The 24,946-nt window shown below is 35.9% G+C and overlaps 1 protein-coding gene across 1 annotated transcript in view; it reads left to right on the top strand.

The window, feature by feature from the left end:
- Positions 1-2,604: 2,604 nt before the first annotated feature.
- The window catches only part of LOC127414257 (proto-oncogene tyrosine-protein kinase receptor Ret-like), a 33,381-nt gene continuing 11,039 nt past the window's right edge, over positions 2,605-24,946 (top strand). The window contains exons 1-4 of the mRNA XM_051652160.1: positions 2,605-2,832; positions 21,685-21,930; positions 22,618-22,911; positions 24,299-24,537. Coding sequence (XP_051508120.1) covers positions 2,769-2,832; positions 21,685-21,930; positions 22,618-22,911; positions 24,299-24,537 — 843 coding nt within the window. The 5' untranslated portion in view covers positions 2,605-2,768. The remainder of the gene's footprint in view (positions 2,833-21,684; positions 21,931-22,617; positions 22,912-24,298; positions 24,538-24,946) is intronic.

Genomic DNA, 24,946 nt, shown 5'->3' with positions numbered 1-24,946 from the left:
ATGAGAGTTTGTTTGAATGTAAAAATTGTGATCTTATCTACTGTATAATTTCTATTTGAAAAGCTTTTATCTAAAAATAATCTTATCAAGCAACCACATTTAAAAAAGAAAGTCAGTGTGGTGGTATATGTCATGAATATGCTTTTGCATTGGCTTGTCTATATTGATTTACATTGACCATATGTCTGAAAATACCACTGTGTGTCTGGTTTAGAGTAACCCGAGATTTCTTAATATGCTTCATGTAGATATGGTTATGTGCCCTTTTATGTAAAGCTGTGTAAACAAAACCATCCTGTGGTGAATATGCAGAGTAAGTGAAATATTTATACGACATAACATACATCTTGAATGTAATCAACAAAACAGTTGAGCTTGAAACAATACCTTTGCACATTTTGTATTTTTAGGGCCCGTAGTCTGTAGTTTTATTGACCCTTCTTGTATATTGCTCCAAAAATATCTAACCTCCATTGTTTTATTTTCCTCTAAAATTAATGTCTAAACTGTATGACTGCATGCAGTGTGACCTAGTGAAAAGCAGCTATATCTCAAAGGAAGAACCTGTTTAATTACTGTCTACATAAACATCACAATATCATTTTGTACCATAGTCATGTTTTAGATATTGAACCATTTTTACACATTTTGATAAAATTGCACAACTGTTTATGTTGTTTCCCCTTCTGCCATTGAGTTCATTTAACTCTGTGGTACAATTAAATAATTATCTGGTTCTGTTTTTGCCATTTTCACTTAAGAATTTCCCATACTTTTGAATGGATTTTATGAATGTAAAGCAGATCAAGTAACATTTTTGGATCTAACCCAACAGAGCCAAAGCCTCTTTGGGTGCCCTCTTTCTCTTATGTTTGCTAAATCTGAGGCCTCCGCTATTGTTGCGTTTGGCATCCATCAGGGCAGATGCTGATTGGAGTGATTTCCCTGTGATGCACTGGTGGGCTGCCCTAGAGGCATGCAGAGTAATGCATCATGCTTACCACTCTTCACAGAGAGATAAGCAATCAACTGGTCCAGGAGCTGCACCCTAGCATGGATATATACTGCTCAGACACTGCCAGCAAACATCAGGGCCAAAATGGGCAGACACCATCTTGAACTCAGCCCTCTTAAACCTTGGCCCTACACTGAAACATTTGATTACTAATGAAGAAAAATGCTCAATTAAATGCACTGCCAGACAGTGACAAGCAAAAGTCTTGCAATAAAAGACTATGACAAAATTCCTGTTAGTAATGTTTTTCAAGGAAAATCCACTGTGTTGTTCTGAAAATTTTAGAGTACCTGAGGAACAGGCTTGGGTGTGGCTTGTTCCTAAATTGCCATGTTGGCTTATTTGTTAGTCCTTGTATCTGTGCACCTGATTCCTACAATACATTGATGTGCTTTGAGAGGAATAAAACTGTTCCTGCAGGAAACTGGTGGGATGCTCTCTTACTTGCATTTATTTATTCTAATTTATTTAATTTGTCATGAATTGGTTTGGCAAAACCTCTTTAGACCATAATGAATGGTAACATGCAATTGTTACCTTTAAGTAATATTCCAGGTTCAGTACAATCTGTAAGCTCAATTGACAGTATTTTTGTGGCATAATGATGATTACCACAAAAATCCCTCCTTTTCTTTAAAAAAAGCAAAAATCTGTGTTACAGTGAGGCTCTTACAATGGAAGTGAATAGGGCCAAACTGTAAAGAATAAAATACTCACTGTTTCAAAAGTAGAGCCACTAAATGTAAACAATATGTGTTAATATTATTTTGGTGCAAATCATTTATAGTGCTAACCTTTTCTGTGTAAAGTTATAGCCAATGTTACAACTTCGTTGCCATGACAACGCAACACCAGTAAACCCTAAAGCGACTGTAAAAACGTTAACCTATATAGATAAACCTAGTTTAACCTATTTGTGCATGCACGTTTTGTCTGTAAAAGACCAGACATTTTTTTATTATTTCTGCTTATAAAGCACAGTCAATGTATCTACCATCCAATTATTCTTTACCGCACACTGAGAAAAGTGGTGTAACCTGCAGTTGTTACCTCAGTGTTCTATTTCTACTTGATCTCACCTAAAATTTACTTTTGTTGGTGTAACCTGATTTCTCAGGTTGATTTAGTCAGACAAATTAACATTTTGAATTGAATAAAAAACAGTTCATATAAATGTTACTACATAGAGCTCATTTTTTAGGTGACCTGACAAAACATTTTTTACTGCGTGAGTTGCTTGTGCTGTATGGGGTATACATGTGTCTGCACTGTAAAATTAAAATGAATTGACCATGTTTATTAAAATGATTAATAATGAATAATAAAATGCTTTCATTACATGATAGAGAGCCAAACAGTCAAATTGTCCAGAATTACCTTTTTGAATGCCTTAAGAATTTAACTGCAATTTAGTTTGAATTCATCAGGACGCTTTGGTTCATTGGACAGCCGCTGATGTGATTCAGGACCGGAACACACATCTGAGGAAATTGGCTGGATGTGATGTGAACCTCCCCCTGCTGCGCTCTGTGTGTGTGCTGGCTGTCCAGCAGCAGCAGCAGCAGCGCTGCAGTCACCGACCCGTCAATTGGATACTCAGGTTAAGGACTTTTGTGGCTCCTTCGCGCGCAAAGCGTAAACATTCTACAGTTCTGCTTTTTACAGATTCAAAAGAGACTTTCACCTCTTTCACCTCTTTCACATGCATTTGTGTTGCCTGTTCATTTTGAAATTACACTTATGATTGACAAGTATGGGCATAGCGCGTGGAATCGTGTGGGGAGACATCGCAGTGGTCCTGCTTCTCCTTTCTAAAGGTAAGGATTTTACTTTACCTTACGCGAAGTCTAAGCTAATTGTTAACTGGAATAATGTGTATTACTGTAAAGAAAAAAGTGTTTGGGCGATACACTTGTACTTTAAGTTAAATAGAATTGACGCCTGAAGCGTGCATCCTTAGTAACCTGTGACAACATGTGGGTTGTGTGCCAAAACCTTTTTGGGAGCAGCACAGGCGCGTGCAGCATTATGGGCATCAGAGAGGCGTGTAGCATTTCAGCTGCAAGGAACGCGCGTGATACCTAAACATGCTGCGTGCGCCTATTATGGCTATTATGCTGTCTAGGTAGGCAGCTCACTAGGATTTGTGACACCATGGTCCATGCAATGATAATATAACAACTAAACGTCTCTTTGTGGCTGTTTTTTTTTTTTTTCTTGTTTTTTTTTTTTTTTTTTTTTTTTCCGTTGAGTATTAGAATATGGGACCTTATTTAATAGATACAATCTTGAAACATTGGAGTAAACAATGAAGGCGGAAACTCTACAAAATTATATTTTTTAAGATTTATATGAAGTTTTCCCACTGAAGTTTTTGACTCATGGAAATCATATAGGTTATTCTGTGTCGTTTTATTTGTCGAAAAGTGTATTTAGATGTAAAAGCAGCAAAGAGATAGTAATGAGTCAGTTTTACTTTTTGGAAATTATGTATTTGAAAGATTGCTCTTGAGCAAAGTGGTGTTTTCATAGTTATTGTCTCAATTTTTAATAACAATACACAGTTTAAAAAAACTGATCCTAAATTATTTTTATATCATTGAGGTTTTATTTTTCATTTACTTTTACTATATTGTCTTTCATTTTGTTTGATTTCACATTATATTTTATATGTAACCATGGTGTAGACTGTAAATAATAGTTAAATGTATGGTTGTTATGCTTAACATACAACAGACAATACAGAATTCCTCTGAATTACCAAGGGGCACTTTAACTGCTACACACACACAGAACACTGAGCATTACTGGAGAGATCTAACATACAGTTTCATAGGGGCAGTCTGGTACTGAAGCCAAAATACATGCAAGCCAGCCACATGGTCCGTGCAAGCAATATGAATGAGCCTATACATTATTATATTTTAATCCCATTTAAAACCCCTCTGTCCAACTGTTCTAACACCTCTCTCTCAAAATAACTAGAGTTAAATTCTAACTCGTTCCTGAATAGATTCTAAATCTCAGTGTGTGGCCAGTTGCATTATTAGGGAATGGTCATAGCTTGAATACAGACAAAAGTGGAACATGGCGGAGGTTTAACAGCTATTCTGGTCATTCTGAAGACAATTGGCAGTGTGTGTGAATGCTTTAGTGTTGCATATCTATCTTAGCTCATTAGCTGTGGTTCCAGAATGGCGATTATGGTGCAGAGGTTGTTTAATGAGAACTAAATGTAAAACTTATCTCTGACAGTCAAAAGTAAGTTGATGTGAAGACAAATAAAACTACATTCTGTCCCAATGCAGACTACAGCAACATACTATACTGATGTTAAATAAATCTTTCAGCTATGTGAAATTGCATTTTTATAGTATGTTTGATTTATCATGTTTTCATCCGTCCAATGAACTATCAAGAATTATAAATTCAATTGCAAAATTTAGCACCAGTATTATTAAGTCCTATCGGAAGGAGTTTATTCTGAATTCTTTAAATGCAACATGTAGACATGTAGTTGTTTATGTTGTCATGTAAGGTGAATTACAGACTACATTTGACCTTTTTGATAATGATGATGTCACTAGATAGAATAATACAGATTGCATTGTGTTGCATGGTCATAATGGATGGGTTGAATGGGGATTACAGTGCTTATTAAATAATTACTGTAATAAAAAGACATTTTAGTGAGTAAAAAAGACTATGAAAAGTAAACTGTTACCATAAAATATGTTCATATGTAGAAAGAAACAAAGAGACATCACGTTTTTCATGTTGATTTTTTTTTTTCATGATTTTGAAACTATATAAATTAATAATAATTTTATCCTACCATTCATAATTTTCTGAACAGATTTGACCATTTATGTATGGGTGTGTCTGTGTGTTTATTTATTTAAATGTGCTCAATTTTGCCTGTCCACTTTTATCTGGGGTCAGTGACTCATTCTTTGGTTGTCTTTATTTTTTCGGTGGGTTAGCATGCGAAGAGTTTAATTTTGATTCATGAATTAACTATACATTTTAGAATTTACATTAAACAAACAATTGACGTGAATATTACCTTATGATAATGACCAGGATTTAAAGAACAATAAGATTAGATTTCATCCTGTTGAATGGCTCTTTGTTAGAGATGGTGCGGAGGCACCTTGATTCTTTGCCGTGAGGAAAAACAAAAGCCTGGTGCTGAGAGGTGGTCAGAGGGCAGGTGTGCAGCAGGTGTGCTTCGGCAAACACAATGTGTTTGCCTCCGAAAGGAAAATACTGGCAGTAAAATAATAGAGCACACAGCACCTGATAACAGATGAGGCTTAAAACCCCACATTAAAGACACAGGATGGTTGGCAGCACCTCCTGCAAAATGGATCTCATCTATTTTATGACACACCATCCAATGAAAATGGATGATGACAAAAGCAATGGGTTTCGTTCATACTGAGGACAGACGTAATCTTGTATTATTGTCTGGTGTCTCCATGTTTGCTTTGATGGGTTGACATTTAAACTACAGTTTGTTTGGCTGTGCTGTACAGTTGTCTGTCCATAAATGAGTCATCAGTAGTGTAACAAGCAATTTTACACCGATATATAACCTGTTTGTGTCATTTTCTCGAATAAGAGTGTTAAACTTCCTGTTTATTTTTTTATAAGACCAATGAGAGCAAAGCTTAAAGGAATGTTGCAGGTTCAATACAAGTTAAGCTCAATTCACTGCATTTGTTGCATAATATTGATTACCACAAAAATTAATTTAGACTCGTCCCTCCTTTTCTTTGAAAAAAGCTAAAATCTGGGTTACAGTGAGTCACTTACAATGGAAGTGAATGGGGGCCAATTGTTTCATGTTAAAATAGTCACTATTTAAATATTTGTCACAAGACGTAAACAATATGCGTATTAACATGATTTTAGTGAGGTAAAATCGCTTACTAACCTTTTCTGTGTAAAGTTATAGCCAATTGTACATCTTCGTTGCCATGACGATGTAATGTCAACAACACCTAAAATCTTAAATGACTGTAAAAATTACGATTTAAACAGCAAGTTTTAACAGAAGGATTAATGTAAGTGCTTTTATAAAATTATAAGCTTCACATTTCTGCTTTTAAACCCTCCAATAATGACTATTTAAGTTTACTTTCTTGGCACTGAAGTCGCCAAGTTGAATTATAGTTCAAATTTATGTTGTATGTATGGCAGAAGTCTCAATACATATACGACAGACATCAAAAGAGATAAATTCATTTTAAATGCATTTTTATCATTGTCATCTTATCTGTTCATTTCTGAATAAGTCAATGCTCCATGTGGAAATAAAAAAATAAATGTTAAGAAATATGTAAAAATTAGGAAAATAAATTACTATTTATTGCGATTTTTTTTAAAATGCCTCTTAGAATAAGTTCTAAATGTTTAAAGTAATGACTTAATAAAATGGACAACTAATAAGGCTATGAGGTTTTTATATGAAGGAGAGTACATATGTGATTGATAATCAAATAAATCCTTTGACTCCTACAGTCACACAGCTGTCCATAGCTCTCCATCATGGTGGTTGTTTGCATAAAATAAGTCCAGAACCCATGTCGTGTATTATGTGAGGCATTGATTTGTTGATGCACTGCTTTGACCAGGTTACTTTATCTGTTGGAGTGTCATGACTTTTGACCTTTTCAACCCTCACCCAAGTGGTATTTTCTCATGATCAGGCCACAAGAGATTGCCCATCCGATGGGAAGCAACATAGGGAATCAAGTTCAAGCCACCTTGCAGTCCCTCACCCCTCACTCCATCCTGCATTAGCACAACATTTTTTGTCAACTGTCAGTGCTTTTGAGACAGAGCAGACCAATAAACCACATTTGATACTTTAGACTTTTTTATTTCCAACTTTATTAAATTATATGGTTTAGTTTGGCTTGTGTCTTGAGTTGCTCAAAGAAAAGCTTATAAATCATGCCAATTTTCAGCATGATTGGAAAAACACTAAGATGGTTTAAGAATTTTTATAGTGGGGTTACTTTTATTTTACTGTATGCAGATTGTTCAGGCCTAAAAGAAAGGGAAAAGAAAATCTAGGCCTTTTCCAGTTGGATCAAAGTTTGAAACCTTTAAAGAAGTAGACCTGTATGTATTACATCTTAATTTAATTGATTTTATTATTAAAACTTAAATTAATATTACTTAAAGGTAATATGTATAATTTCTGGTTCAGTAGTGTCACTTAATCAAATTGAAAAAAAAAAAAAAAAAAAAAAACAGTGATTCTTTTCAAACAGGTTTCCCAAACACTCCCCCTGTCTTCTATTGGTCAGCCATACAGACAGCCCATCCCCAAACTCACACCATTGGTTGAGCCAATGCTGCTATGTCGGGCTGGTCATGATGCTCAAAAAATACAGCTATGTTGAAAACACCACAAAGCCACAGTGTTATTATTATAGGGGAAATCAACCTATGAATGGCTTCAAGTTACTTATAGTTGTCTCTGCATATTAAGCTGGAATATGAAAAAAATCATTGAACAAATTTGAAAAACATACATACAAATTATCACCTTAAAGCTGAAGTATGTATTTTCTGCATCACTACCGCCACCAAATGGAATTGCAAATGTAAACATTGTTTAAAGCAAAATTACACACTTTAGCTTTAAGGTTTATTGGCATTACAATTTAACAGTTCGATAAAAATCAACTAAATCTGTATTGTTCTGGGCAGATTCGATTTCATGGTGAAGACTAAGAATACTGTTGATTTTACAATTATCCATGTTACATCAACTATAATAAGTCTATCACAAACCAAATGACCAAGTGACCAAGTTTTGAGGGGATTGTTCAGTCCACAGCGTCTGTACCTTAAAGTTCTATCCCAGATCCTTCAGCTAGTTATGGGTCACATTTCTATCCCATGCATCTGTGGAATCTAATTTGCTTTGGTGGAAGGACAAGAAGACATTGATTGAAACTGTGTCCCAAGGGCATTCGGTGCTCTCTTTACATGTTATTTTCTAGTGGTTATTGATGCGTGGTATGTTTGACTGATCATTTACAACAATGAGCAACCAATACAATGGCTTAGTTAAGACTGTCTGATGGTCTGTTTATGCTTGGAGGGGGTGGGGTGCTAAAATCTTGTGGCTGGCAATTGGTTTGTGATATTGCTCTTCTAAGAAGTCTCATTCAAATCAACCATATTCAGACATTCTAAAGTGCACATACACTCTTGACATCAAAATACTGAATTCTGTCCCCGTTCCCTTTCATCTCCATCATCCAACATGGGAGGTGGTTTTACATTGCACTCTTAAAATGCAAGACTTAACATTTAGGAAATGCCAGCTCTTGATGACTTAACGCCTCGAACTCACTAGTCCATGTAAATTCACCCGTTTGCCCATTTCAACCATGCACTGTGAATTTTAAGACTCAGCAGGTACAAGCCATAAAAACCGAGAGCATATGCAGTTTGAGGCAGTGGAGGAGAACACTGAGGAACATACTTGCTCTTGTTCTGTCATGGGGTTACCTCAGAGTAATGGATCATACTGGACGGTTTCTCCACAAATGTGAGAAATTGCAGAAAAAAAGAAGTAGAAAGGAAACAAAAAGCTTTCATAATGGTTTTGTTTCTGTGTTTAGTCTAATCGTGATTGTTGTTTTGTCTCCGTCTCAGGCTTGTATTATAACATTACGTGAATAATGTTGGTAATTGCTTATGGTAATGATACCATCAAAGAGAATATGTTGTTCAAAGGTCTGTCATTTATGAGCCGTAATGTCCCATCCAATCCCAAAAGAGATTACAAAGTAAATTCAAACATACTGTCTTATCCCACAGGAGATTCTTAATTCGATTTCTTAATGACTGATGTCCATTCCATACTCACATTGATGGGCTGGTGGATTACATTTCTGATTATGATGATTGATCATATTATAGGCATGGGATTCTGTGTATGTCCAATCCAGTTTCCAGTACAGCGTATCCATACTGGAATGTCATGACTGTTTGATAACAGTTCGCTAATGTGATCTTCTAATCAGAAAATTTTAAACTAATAATAAACTTATAATATAGTAATTATATAATTATGTAATTATAGGCCTCAGAAATTATATCAATCAATATGTGAGCTAACTGTTCCCAGAAGTCTTCAGAGTGGGGTGAAGTAGTATTTGGAAAATATGCACTTTAGATATAATGTTTAATTGTTTATCTAATTCTTTTATAGAAATCTACTATGTTACATTTGAGTAATACAATAAGTTTGTGCTGATTATTCAAATCTCGTCTTTTGTAAACCACTCTCCCATCTCAAACCTTCTCAATGTTGGAGGCTCTGTGATATTCTGAAGAAAGAGGCCCATGCAATGCACTTCAAGAACAGAGTGAGGGGAATTTAACCATAATAATCAATAATAATAGTCCTGTATTGAATTATAGCATAATTGGCAGCCTTTTAGTTAATTAAGTCGTTGTGGTCACAAAGTAATGATTCTCATTACTGTGTTATAGAGATGAGAGTCTTAATCATTTAGCTTTGTAATTAAGTATGTTTAGGTTGATTAGTCCTTTAACTATATCTTCAAAGTGTCTCCTTTGTCTGGTTATTAAATTTTTTTTAAAGACAGTTGTTGGTTTTTGCGGTTGTTCTTAATCATCAACACAATTGTAATTTTATTTATTTTAATTTGAATCATTTTTTTATTTTTTTTTATTTAATTATTTAATGCACATACACGTTGAGATTAATTAATTAATTACATTCTGAAGATTAAATTTAATTAATTTTTTATCAAGTCTTTAGTACAAGACATACAATACACTAAAATACAATATATTCATACCATAATTAATGATCCACAAGGCTGGTTTTGAATTGAATTACATTTAACTTTGCAAATCTTAACTGAATTTCCTGTGAATTACCACACTATTTGCCTGCGTAACTCCTGAGAGTCTAGTGGGATCCCTTACTTATGCGTTTACTTAAATTACATGTGCTTAACACAGGATGTTTATCGGCTGAAACATGCTCGGCTGTTGATTAATATTGCTATTGATTGGCCTGCTACTTCTCAATTTGGACATCACTGGGGACAGATGCCCTGCACATCGACCTTGGCGGAAAGGGCATGGGGGTGCGTCAAGTTTTGTCCGCCATCAGCAAAGATTATAATGTAGATGGCCTAAAGTTATCATTGCCAGCCTGAAACATTATCAAGATTACACAAGAATATGGTGATATTCACAGCTGCAGCCATGTAGCTACATGGGAACGGATGGTAATTGCAACAAACACATCCCTGTGTTTACATACAGCATGTCATGAATAGAGCCCTTTGAGGAGTAAGTGGATTATGTAAAGTGGATTGCTCTGACTGCGAGCTTGTTTCTGCTCTCTGTTGAGTTCAAGGGAATGGCAAGAAAGACCCATGCTCTCTTCCAGCTCCCATGATCTCATAGATGGTACATATCTGCGTCAGTGTGCATGTTCAGCTAATTGAGTTCCTGTCTTTGTGCAGCCTGCTCCAGGGGTCATCCCCCATTAACCTATTCTCTCACCGAGAGTTTTTGTTGCTCATCATGCAAACCTTACTGTCATGGTGATTTCCGCTGAGTCTGGACACCATATTTATCTGTATGTCCATGTGTTTTCAGATTGGTGTTCAAAAACTTATCAGGATTTATTTATGTTCAGACCTGATTGGGCTCGTGTCATTCAATTAGCTTGTGGCATCATTAGAAATGTTTTCAAGTTGCTGACTCGAGTCATTTTAGGTTAAGATGAAGAGAGTTGAAACACCTTCTTATGACCCATAACAAGAGTGAACAAACCGCTGATGGAAATTATATGCAGATATTTCACATAATGCAGAATTAATATTACACGTGATTTTACTTGTCAAGCTTTTCCTGTCCTGTGTGTGTATGTGTGTACGTATGTGTGTGTTAGGTTCAAAGTCAATTCGCCTGTGAGCTGAAATCAATATGTCAGATTTCATCATATTGTTTACAGACATGATCCATGATGTGACTGTGAGAGGTCAGAGCAGTGAGCCCGATCTGATCAAGTGATCAGCCATATCTCCAAAACATCCTCTCACAACTACCGTCACCTGCGTTTCACAGATAGAATTCCCAGAAAACCTCATGTCAAACTTGTGATGTCACAAAACCAATGCTGCTGCTTTCGACTCTATGAGTTAATTAGCTTGATATAAACTGCTTTCTGTTGGCTTCCGGCCTGGAAATAAATTGAATTTGGAATGATTCAAATCAGTTGGATAGGCTGTAGTTTGCAGCTGCCATCCGCAAAAGCTCTGAACTCAAATTACTTGAACTTTGATAAAGATTATTTCTTACCCTGACCAGTACCACTAAAACACTGGTAGGGCTTACAAGGCTCTCGAAAGGGGTTTTGTGTATGTATAACAAATGTGAAGTTATTTCTTTTTAAATGATGAATCTAAAAATCAAATGGAACAAACTGCACAAACTAAGTACCTAATCAATCAATGAAACAAAAATAAGTAACTAAGCTCAAAACAGTTTTTGCAACAAAACGTAAAAAATCCAATTATAAAAGCTGAAATTAATGTGTTATGTCAGACTGCAAATAACTGCGTGTGTATTTCTGAGCTGCGAACTCTGTGTTTGACAGCTGCACTTTTACATTTTATACCTGCCTATTACATACATTACCATTTAAATTATTGGCCATTTGTTGCAAAGTCCCACTCATTTGAGAGCTCGACCAATCATCATATAGAGAACCCAGGCTTCCAAGCAGGACAAAAATACATTAATTGAAAGCCCTCTGTCCAATAAACAATCAGATGCAGATCCAATGCAAATAGTGCTCATGTAGCTTCCATAGACTCCCAGAGAACTGTTAAGAGCCTCTTGTTGAATGAACATTGATCTTTTGCAACACTGATTTGAATGGAACAGGTATCTGCCATACACCCCTATTGAAGCATGGCGTCCACTGACTTCTATGAACATACTATATTCATGTAGAAAAAAGTGGATTGTATTACTTGAACGTACAGCACAATAGTGATGTGTGATGTTTTACACTTTTATTCGCAAAATATATTAATGCATGTAACAAAGTTCACAAGATGGGCAAGCAGGAAGCTGGAACCGGCTTGACAAACATGTAAGACACTTTAATGTGGCACTTTTCAGTGTATATTAAACACTACAACACAGCTGCTTTTCAGCAGCTCCAACACATATTGCTTTTCAGCATAACACTGACATGCAGCCAGACAACTTTGTGCGTCTCTCTCTCTCCTCTGCCACTTTCTCCTCTCCTTAAATACTCCCACCGCCCCTCACTGGAACGTGAGACCGGTGTGGCACACAGGTCGACCTCATTCACCACTTATCTTCTCGGCCTTGCTCTGCCCAGACGCCACTCAACCCCGCCCTGCTCATCACAATGCACAAAGAGTAATATGTCATTTATACTGTACATATTATTTGTACATTGTGGCAGCTGGGGCGTGATCGAGCGTCCGTCCGGAGAGAGAGAAAGCGGTAAGGGCACTTGAGCTAGATTATGTGTAACACCTGTCTCTAATTCCAATGAGCATGGGGAGAGCGTCATATATGCAGCCACACCACCAGCAGAGAGGGTGAGAGAGTCTGGCACAAAGAAGGCCACGGTGCTCCTGAAGCTGTTACGTTTAACCTGTTATTTTTATGAAGCTGATGTGTTTAAGTGACTACATGTTTATGAAGCTGATGTGTTAAATGCCTACGTGCCTGTGAAGCTGATGAGTTGGTGAAGTTGTAAAGCACTGAAGTGGCCTATTAAATGTCCTACCTGAGCCAGGAAAAACCTGCTTCCCTGTGTTCTCCTTCCCGTCTGTTGTGAAGCTGTTCTACATACATTTATATTTAACTTGACATATTGCCGCATTTCTTATGAAATGTTAGGGGAAGCTGTGCAATCGCCAATGAGACAGAGCTATCGGAATTAAAGTGTGTCCTCTTGAGAGTAAACATAAGTGCTTACTTTGTTCTTCATTAAATTAAATTACACAACATTTATGTGAATAATTAAGGAGACAAACTGATCAATACATTGAAATTACAGTATGAATAGTGTTGTTAAAGCAATTTATTCAAGTTTGTTGGATCCTTCTCTACATTTAGTCATTAATTATTGGAGACATTTGGTTTTTGCCAACACTTCTTTAAAGAACATACTTCTTTTAGGCTATGTTCAGGATGAAATACAAGTTTGCTACTTGCTAAATACTATACAGTGCAAGATGCACTGTATGCTGCTTACTATTCTTAAAAATTATGTGACATAGAAAGCATTATTCAATGATAACATTTCTAACAGTAGTTTGCTACATTGGTGTCAGATGACCTTAATGTCCTGATATCATCTTGGACATAAAAAACTTTTTTATTGCATTTTTAATCCAAAAGAAAGAGATGAAAAATGGCGGCTGATATTATTTCCTGTATTCTGTACGCAGTATACATACTGTCCTGCCAACATGATCACACGGGAGGTCTGCATGTTGTTTCTGATACTTCTGGTACCCTAGGATCTGCCGACTCACTGACAAGCGCCATCTGCTATCAGACATGTTTGCATCGGCTCCAGTGTGCTTACCTTCCCCTGTGGCATGACCAAAAGAGCGTTGCATCAGCAGTGTGGGAGACCTGGATTCGGATACTGCATCGGAACCAGGAAGTAATCGCATTCGCTTAATCAGTGGCAAGTGCGATTCGGAGGTTGCATTTTTCCCTCTAAAATTATATTTTTACACTGATGGTTAGGTTTAGGCAGTACCACCGCTCCTTATTTGCATATTATGCAGTCTGCATAGGGCACCAACCCCCTAGGGGGTCACCATCTTACTGCCAGCCCTGATTTACGTTTGGGGGTTGGGTTGGGGGGTACAGTTTATAAAACATGAAGTCTTCTTCACTGTATTACTGCCTGTAGCTGAAAACAACTCGCTTCACAATTTGCTTTTGGCACCACTCCACATTGACGTTACACCCAGAAAATAGAGCTTACATGTTCCCATCCACCCAACAACACTTACCACTTCGTCCACTGGGGGCAATGTTTCGAATTTCAGTAAACACAGACCAATTTTAGCTAAAGAAAGTCAACCTACTCTTTCTGATTTCACTGTGAGATCAGTCTGATGTATGCTATATACCCCATAATAGCCTGGATTTTAACTAATCCAGAATTAAGATGTAGAAAACATATTTGGATATTTGTATCAATGAGGAATATTTGTAAAAATTAGTGCTATCCCTTGTATGCTAACATCCTTTTGCCGGAATATCTTGTAGAGTTTTCAGACGTTAAGTAAGGGATAATATACGGTCAGCCAGCTGTTAATGCACAATAAGTCTTGTATCACCCTGAAGGGGTTTATTTTGCGATAACAACCTGCTGACTGTACATTTTCCTGCTTAATACTCAGCTATTAACCAAATAAATAAATACATGGACATAAAATATTGATTTGCACTGTAATTATAATTTGAGAAGAAAGAAATTGCTGAACAGCTGAAATCAGCCTCCGGTTTGCATCAAAGTTCTGTTGGTGTTTATTTTGTGAAAATGACCATCTGACTCCATTATTCAGCCTATTACAAGACTACTTGCCAAATAAACTAATAAATGGACATGAAACAATGATTTGAGTTGAAATTATTTTATTAATATACTAATTATACTTTTAAAGATCGCACAGTGAGCCAAGAAGCAGGAGAGATAGCTCGCAGAGCCCAGATGAGCGGTCTTATATGTCTTAATCCCCAGATGTTCGGTTGTTACAGAGCAATATCTGACTGCTGGATGGTGCCATTGACCAATCAGAATCGAGTATTCCAGAGAGCCATGTAATAAAAACTGTCAGTCACCAACCCCAGAGTTCTACAGTGGAGCAACAAAGCAAGGGGTTTTGCTTAAATTACCTTGTTCTTAGTCTGGGAATCCTTGTCCAAAAAAGGACCAACACAACGACTCAGATTTCATATGTTTATTTAAGTGCAAATGAAGTAAATGTCTCTCTCTCACTCCTTGTCTCTGAATGCTATCAGGACTGCTGTGAATCTCAGAGCACTCCATCTGATACACTGACACAGGATGATGAATGAGTGTCAGAACAAGTCCAGTAGCTTGTTCAACACTGTATCTGCATCAGCTAAGATTAATGCTGTCATTCCTCAGCTCTCCTGCAGCTATGCTTTATGAACCCAGCCCATGAGCCTTACCATATCGACTTACATTGAAAAATGCACCTGAAATACAACATGGATCTCACCAAATGCTGCTCAGAGAGCTTCTTTTTTTTTTTAGCAATGAATTTTCATAAAGTGCATTCTGCAGATTTGCTTAAATGTATTGGTTCAGGACTTATTGTGGCACATCTGTTACAAAATAATATTTATTACACATGTTGCACAAACCAGGCAATCTAACATATTACTCATACATTGTACTCAAAGCAGAAGAGGTTTTTTTTAAATTATATTCTTAAATACTGTAATTTATTAATCTATGCGTCGTATAACAGGATAATTTGTCCTTAAATGTGCAATCAGTATTTTTTCTTCAATAAAAAGTTTTACATATTAAGTAATGAATACTAATATGAATTTTTTTTTTTATTTTTTAAATCATGTACTCTTACACAGTAATTGAGGCTGCCATGTTGAGATCACATGACCAGCAACCAGCAACAATTTTTTTCAGACAGTTTTACTCATATTAAATGAATCATGGCTGACTGTGAACTGCACATTTCTAAAATGGCATCGATACATTTTGTGTGATGCCCCATCCACACCGCTAGGTGTTAGTATAAGACCATGACGACTGCCATATCAGTCAGCGCAACATAAACAGAACAAAAATAAATGAGTGCGCATTTATATAGTTCTTAGTGTTTTTGCTATAAGTTTGAGTGTCTCCTCCTTTGAGTAAAACTAAAAGACCCTCAGTCAGCACAAATGACCAGCGAACCAACAAAGGGACACTATCCAGTTCTGTTTTTTCTTTGTGTCTTGACAAGGCTTTTAATAAAAAGGGTTGTAGTGTTCCTGAGTGTATCTCCATCCTTCAGGAAGGTTGGTCACATTGTATCCATCAATCCGGCATGCTGTCATCCCAGCACAGCTAAATTAAATCAATGTCTGAAACCAGAGACAAGGCCTCAACTGCACCAACAGAAATAGAAAATCTAGTTTTGCTGTCTGCTAATGACATTAGTACGTTCCTAAGTGGCCGCCCACCGTCGTCGGACAGGAACACAGGAGAGATATAATTACAGCCTGAACACTTGCATCTCCATTTACTGGTAAAACACATGGGGATCTTATAGTGTTTTATAGATTACCCTTCCCCCCTCTCCATCCACACTCATCCTGCAGGTAATGATTCATTTCTGGGCAGTATTATGTTATCCACTGTAATTAAACTTCCCAAGGTGAAACCAAGGAGACTCAGAGACCGCATCATATTGACCATATGAGAAATTCATTAAAAAACCAGTGTCAATGTCATATGAGAAGCTTAATTTTTCGATGACAGAGGACCGAGCACAATTTCAATAGAAAAACGGATGTGTTGGATGAATTCATTTTACCCATTTGCATGGAAGTAACTGTTGTTCAACAAATTTGAGATAAGAGGTGGATCAATAAGGGAAGATATGATGTATGTGGTGTAACAATGCAGTAAAATGTATTAAAATACATACCTTGCTCCTTAAATACATAAGAGTGTACACAACTGAATTATTCATTTAAAAAATAATTAAACCTATTTTTCAAGATAAAAAAATAAAATAAAATAATATATATATATATATATATATATATATATATATATATATATATATATATATATATATATATTACAAATATAAACTTTTGAGTCAAGAATATCAAGAAATGTTCTCAGGGTCACTCCATATGACCTGAACGAAATGTGCCTATTCATAAAAATGTGAAAATAAATGTTTTTTGTTTTTGTTGTTTTTTTTAACTTCACACACTTGTTTTGAGGGTACTCTCTGTTTTATGCTTTGTTTTTTTGTTTTTGTCACATGACAACAAAATGCCAACCTACATGTTGATTACATCAGAATTAAGATTGATTGACAAAAGTTTTTCAAATATTAATATTTTTGAACAAAACTGTTTCACTGCTTATTTAAGAAGTAATAATAATTAAAAAATACTCATGCCAAAAAAAAAAAAAAAAAATTATTTTCATGAATTTGAGCTTTTAATGAGACTTTGATTGGGTTTTTTTCTCTGTCTGCAGACTGTCACACCACATGGCATTTAATAAATTAAGCCCCAGTAAAAATAACCCAATGACTTTGAACTCAGTAATTGAAAACATGTTCATGGTAGAAGAGGTGGATTCAAGTAATTGTCTTGTTTGAATTGTATTTTTTATTTATTTTTGAATAACAATAGATCTGGACAAAAAATTAGCATCATGTCATTGACCCCTACTCAGTGTTCAAATTAAGTCAGAGCTCTTGGGGGGGAGGGGGGCATAGTACCTTCTCCTCCAACCCCCTGAAAATGAGGATCCACTCAGCCAATGTCACTCACAGTCACATCTTTATGTTCCTTCAGAAAACAGCATATTTAGACTTTTCCGATGTAAAAAAATCTTGTTTAGGTTATTTTTGAAAACGGAGACAAATAATGGACAATGTCAGTTTCTGTCACTGCAAACATTTGAAAAAAGAAATTGTTTTATGTTTCTAGAATTCTAGTTTTTATGAAACACCAGGGTCTTATTTTGGTCTTATGGGGGGGTCCCTTAACTCTTTATTTCTTCACCCTGGGATCCACTGGCAAAAAATACCTACAAATGCTAAATAATTTTTAAGGCTGATGCCAAATTAAAGCTTATAAGAACTGAGTAAATTGCTCCCATTTTACATTTAGGGCTCCCATACTTTTTGACCAGTGAATTTCCATGATCTTTCATGTAGTTTGTGATTACCAGCTAAGGATTTTTAAGAATCATTCAAATTCAGACATATTCTTTAATACTGAATCAGTCAGGCTGATTTGTGAACCCGTTTGACTCAAAAAACAACACTGGCAGCCAAATGTTTGGAATAATGAACAGATTTTGCTCTTATTGAAAAACATTGTTACTTTTATTACCAAAGTGGCATTCAACTGATCACAATGTATAGTCAGGACATTAATAAGGTGAAAAATTACTAATACAATTTGAGAAGCTAGAATGTCAAGGATCTGCAAAGCTGTCTTTGCTGCACGTGGAGGATTTTTTTATGAGAACTCTTTGAAGTAGTTTAAGAAGAATTTTTTTTTTTTTCAAATTGTAATAGTAATTTTTCATGTTATTAATGTCCTGACTATACATTGTGATCAGTTGAATGCCACTTTGGTGAATAAAAGTACCAATTTCTTTCCATAAGAGCAAAATCTGCACATTATTCCAAACTTCTGGCTGCCAGTGTATATATATATATATATATTTAAGCAATATCATACGAGCAAGAGTGCGATATGGCCCTACATCAGTATTGCTGTGATTCGGCCATAGGTAATCACAGCAGTGCTGATTTAGGGCCATGTAGCACGATTGTGAGTGTGATATTGCTTATATAAAACAGTTCAATGAACAAGTAAATTTAAAAAAATTAGGAAAAACTGAGTACGGTCATAAAAACGCATTTGTGCATGGAACTACTTTCTTACACGACGGATCAGAACCTGCCGCTGCTAGTTCAAAACAAATGATGCGTCCAAGCCTTCGTTAGTAATTCAAAGATGTCACTTCAGAAATAGTATCAGGGATTGTGCTGTTTCTAACAAGTTATTGGATAAAAAGGATGGATGTGTGTGTGCGTGTGTGTGTGTGTGTGAGAGAGAGAGAGAGAGAGAGAGAGAGAGCGTGTGCGATCACCTGTTGCCACTCCCGAGCAGAGATTCTGTCAGCTTTCTGAAGATCAGCTTTCTCAGTGGTAAAATAGCCGTCCAAGCGGGGGTATTTCGCGGTAGCAGGTGCGCTAGTGTCTTTCACTATAGAAACCGCAATGTCCTCTGCCATTTTAAACAGTATTTATCCAATGTGGAAACTCCGGTAAGAGGTAAGCGCCTTGAGTTCTGTAATCAGTCAGTCTGTTATGTCTCTCAGCTCTCAGCCTTAATGCTGAAGTTGTTAGTTTAAAGCTGTTTAAAGCTATTTCCTATCTTTAGAAGTGTAGTAGCGATCACGGAGCGCTGTTGTATGTAAACATTGGCTGACGCGGATTCACTTCACGTCACCAACTGGCTCATGTTACACACAAAAATGATCTTTTGCCACCACCTGCTGGCTAACATATGTAATGTAAAAAAAAAAAAAAAAAAGACAAACAGTAGCTCTTAACACATATGCACTGCTCTTACACTTTAGTTTAGAACTGCACGAACACAAGCGGAGTGATACACACACAATGAAGCGTCCGAGTGCTGATGTTGTCAGACCATCAGTGCTCATGGAACGTCTCTCGTCCAATCAGATTTGAGAACCAGAACTAACTGTTGTATGTATGTATATATATATATATATATATATATATATATATATATATATATATATATATATATATATATATCAGTTGAAGTCAGAAGTTTACATATACTTAGGTTGATGTCATTAAAACTTATTTTTAACCACTCCACAGATTTCACATTAGCAAACTATAACAGCTTTTCCAACAGTTGTTTACAGACAGATTGTTTCACTTTTAATTGACTATATCACAATTCCAGTGGGTAAGAAGTTTACATACACTAAGTTAACTGTGCCTTTAAGCAGCTTGGAAAATTCCAGAAAATTATGTCAAGCCTTTAGACAATTAGCCAATTAGCTTCTGATAGGAGATGTACTGAATTGGAGGTGTACCTGTGAATGTATTTTAAGGACCTCCACATGTCTGGTTCATCCTTGGGAGCAATTTCCAAATGCCTGAAGGTACCACGTTCATCTATACAAACAATAGTACGCAAGTATAAACACCATGGGACCACGCAGCCATCATACCGCTCAGGAAGGAGACGCATTCTGTCTCCTAGAGATGAACGTAGTTTGGTGCGAAAAGTGCAAATCAATCCCAGAACAACAGCAAAGGACCTTGTGAAGATGCTGGAGGAAACAGGTAGACAAGTATCTATATCCACAGTAAAACGGGTTCTATATCGACATAACCTGAAAAGCTGCTCAGCAAGGAAGAAGCCAGACTACAGTTTGCAAGTGCACATGGGGACAGCTATATTACTTTTTGGAGAAATTTCCTCTGGTCTGATGAAACAAAAATTAAACTTTTTGGTCATAATGACCATGGTTATGTTTGGAGGAAAAAGGGTGAGGCTTGCAAGCCGAAAAACACCATCCCAACCGTGAAGCATGGGTGTGGCAGCATCATGTTGTGGGACTGGTGCACTTCACAAAATAGATGGCATCATGAGGAAGGCAAATTATGTGGATATATTGAAGCAACATCTCAAGACATCAGCCATGAAGTTAAAGCTCTGTTGCAGATGGGTCTTCCAAATGCACAATGACCCCAAGCATACCTCCAAAGTTGTGGCAAAATGGATTAAGGACAACAAAGTCAAGGTATTGGAGTGGTCATCACAAAGCCCTGACCTCAGTCTGATAGAACATTTGTGGGCAGAACTGAAAAAGCGTGTGCGAGCAAGGAGGACTACAAACCTGACTCAGTTACACCAGTTCTGTCTGGAGGAATGGGCCAAAATTCCAGCAAGCTTGTGGAAGGCTACCCAAAAAGTTTGACCCAAGTTAAACAATTTAAAGGCATTGCAACCAAATACTAACACATTGTATGTAAACTTCTGACCCACTGGGAATGTGATGAAAGAAATAAAAGCTGAAATAAATCATTCTCTCTATTATTATTCTGACATTTCACATTCTTAAAATAAAGTAGTGATCCTAACTGACCTAAGACAGGGAATGTTTTCTGTGATTAAATGTCAGGAATTGTGAAAAACTGAGTTTAAATGTATTTGGCTAAGGTGTATGTAAACTTCTGACTCCAACAATATATATATATATATTGTTAAATTGACTGTGGAGTTTGTTTGGGGTTTTGAGAACGAAGTGTTCAAAAAATATAGCCAAGAAGTTAAAGGGTTAGTTCACCCAAAAAATGAAATTCTCTCATAATTTTCTCACCCTCATTCCATCCCAGTTGTGTATGACATTATTTTGTCTGCTGAACAAAACAAAGATTTTTAGAAGAATATCTCAGATCTGTTGGTTCATACAATGCAAGTGAATGGTGACCAGACCTTTGAAAGCTCATAATAAGGACATAAAGGCAGCATTAAAGTAATCCAGAAGACTCTAGTGGTTAAATCTATATCTTCAGAAGTGATATGATAAGTGGGTAAGAAAGAGATCAATATTGAAGTCCTTTTTTTACCATAAATCTCCACATTCACTTTTACAGTTTGAAATTTCCATTTTTGAATTTCCATTTTTGGGTGAACTATCCCTTTAAAATTAGCTGGAATCAAAGTAAATCTGTCAGGAATGACTAATCTTCACAATGTATACAGTGTATATGACATTTCATGTATATTTTGGACAGGTTCACTTGGACTTTATTTTCCTCAAAGCGAATACTCTGAGAGCATCTATGTTGGTCAGCTGCAGGGATCCCTAGTGCTTCAGGTCCATTCCATGCTGGAAACGCCTGCAGAGAGGCCTTTTTTCTCACTGTGTTGGAGAAATCCCCAGAGAGCCCCTCCTTATGCATCATGGTTTCACATGGATGAGGCTTCTGGAGTGCTTTCTATGAACAAAACCCTGGAGTGGAGTGACTTTGCAAGTATATGTGAGTTTAGCATACAACTGATTTGTAGCAAGTTGGACATTTTGAAGTTTATTTGTTGCAGTGCTTCCCTATCTGCCAGTTACATCTGTTTACATTTGTAGACAGGTACTCCATCTAAAACTATTTTAAACTGCATTTTGCTCATTCTTTTACATTTTTGTGAATGGAGATTTGATGATCTCAAATTAATTGAGATACTACATGAAATACTAGTACTTTCACAAATGAATTTATTGCAGTGGAGGACCATTTAAAATGAGTGAATTAGTGAAGGCATAAAAAACTATTAAAATATACACTTTCACTATACATTTATAAAAATAATTTGAACCTAAATTGATTAAAAAAGCTCATAGACATGTTATATGTTAACTACCCCGACTCAAATTTGCTTTCAGAATGTGCACTATTTGAAGGTTTTTCACTATTTTGCTGGTGTAATGTTATCATTCATAGAATAGTTTTTCAGGTTAAAAAGAAAACAGTGTTCAGTATCACTGAAGCTCAATATTAGTATTATGCATATAGTAAAGTTTAAAGTAAGCATTAAATTATGTTGTATGTATTTGGGAACCAACTTATTTCTCACAGTGTCTTAGTAAAACTTGTCAGGGAAACACGATGATAAATGACACCCTTGTTAAAGGACACATTACAAAAACATGTCTCATGATGTCTGTCCTCCAGACACCAGCTCAGCCAGCTCCTTGAAGAAGCTCACCCTGAAGGTCACAGCCTCCCTGATGCCTGTCCAGAAAATGATGTGCAGTCTCCTTCCCAAAGTGGAGGTCAGCCTGACACTCATTAATGCCACAGCGCCCTCCTGTGGTCAGGTCAAGCTGGAGAAATTGTGCTTCCCTGACAGGGATATAAACCCCCACATCAGAGAGAACCGTATGCCAGGGGCTCTGCGGCAGCTTCGACGCTTTACACGCATGAGTGTTTGCCCCAACTATACCATCAGTTATGGAGTTGAAGCAGGTGGGAACCAAACCCAGTATCAATATCAAACTATTGATGAGAACTTGCGTCTTTTACAGTAGCAGTTATTGGTGTGGATTGTTTTCAAACTATATATGCTTTAGTTATACATAAATGGTCTTATAACAGACAGTTTAGTCCAAAGCAAATGACACTACACATATTAAGGAAAATACAGTATGTACTGTAAGGACAATTTCCTTTTGGAGTAACCTGTGCAATCTCATTACTACTTGTTCGTATTTGTATAGGCAGTTATCTCCAGTACTTATCTGGTATATATAGAAATATTAAAAAATTATTGGTAGCACAATAAGGTTCCATGTGTTGACATTAGTTAACAACATTGGTTAACATGAACTAACAATGAACAATACTTTTACAGCATTTATTAATCTTAGTTAATGTTAATTTAAACATATACTAATACATTTGTAAACATGAGTTAATGTACAATGAACTAACATGAACTACAATGAACAATTGTATTTTTATTAACTAACATTAACAAAGATTAATAAATGCCATTCATTAACATTAATTAACACATTAGGTATCATGAACTAACTATTAGCAATATATTTGTTACACAATTTATTAATCTTTGTTAATGTTAGTTAACAAAAAACAATTGTTCATTGTTAGTTCATGTTAGTTCATGGTGCATTAACTAATGTTAATAAATACAACTTTTGATTTTTAAAATGTATTAGTATATGTTGAAATCAACATTAACTAAGATTAATTAGTACTTAATAAGTATTGTTCATTAACTAATTAATTAACGTTGTTAACTAATGTTAACAAATGGAACCTTACTGTAAATTGTTACCAAAATGTCATAAATTATCTTTTTTATTAAGAGGCAAAATTAACCTCTTTGACTTGATTTACAGGGGCGATTTTATCTTCATGATGGGAATTTTTCCTAACATATAAAAACACTCCTTTTAAGTCAAATACTTCAATTGATTTAAAAAAAATTATTAATTGGAATGATTAGATAAGCTGTTACCTCTCAAATTAAATAAACATTAACTCATATTTTATCAGATAATATGTATAATTAAGCCTAGAATAGAATTTAAGAAATATATGTTACAAAAAAAATAAAAAATAAAAATTAAAAAAAAATAAATTAATATTTTTGCTTATACATTTTTAATTTGGGAGTATTTTTGTCACATTCAGTGGCATTTTTGCCTCGAGCCCCTATTAATTTCTGATCTTAAGGTGAACTCACACATTTAAATTGGTTTTATATTTATATTTTACTAAAGTTGACCAGTATGAAAGATTCAGCAATTATTTATTAAATTCCTGTTATTTTTTTCTGCATTTTACACCCTGGTTAGATGTATTTTCTTTTATTGCTTTTATTAAACAGACTCTCCAGTTCCGTTTGCGGTCGATGGCTCCACTTCAGAACTGGTGGTTACGGCACCTGTGGACCGTGAGGAGAAGGAAGTGTACCGTCTGGGTATAGTTTGTACGGTGCGGACAGAAGAGATTGTGCACACACTCATCACTCCTCTGTACATAAACATCTATGACGAGGACGATAATCCTCCCTATCTAAACGGGACCGACAATGAGGACGTCATAATAGAGTTTAATCGCAGTGAGGTGTGTATCAGACACCATGACCACAACTGTCAGGCCTGTCATCTTTTTGATTTCATATTGTAATACAGGGGTTTTCAACCTTTCTCAGGCCAAGGACCCCTATATATATATATAAGTGTATTTGAATAATTGTATTTACATACTTTGTTATGATGCTTATATTGCAAAACTTTTAAAATAATAATTATTAATGTACATATAGACAGGGTTGGGAGGGTTACTTTTTAAATGTATTCCACTACAGATTACAGAATACATGCTGTAAAATGTAATTTGTAACGTATTCCGCTAGATTACTCAAGGTCAGTAACGTAATCGAAATACTTTGGATTACTTCTTCAGCTCTGGTAGATTTTTTCACTTGTTTTGACTATAAAAACTCTGCCAGTACAGTAAGACAGAATCTAAA

Source organism: Myxocyprinus asiaticus, chromosome 23 (assembly GCF_019703515.2).
Source record: "Myxocyprinus asiaticus isolate MX2 ecotype Aquarium Trade chromosome 23, UBuf_Myxa_2, whole genome shotgun sequence".
Taxonomy (NCBI): domain Eukaryota; kingdom Metazoa; phylum Chordata; class Actinopteri; order Cypriniformes; family Catostomidae; genus Myxocyprinus; species Myxocyprinus asiaticus.
This window is presented reverse-complemented; position numbering and strand designations above follow the sequence as displayed.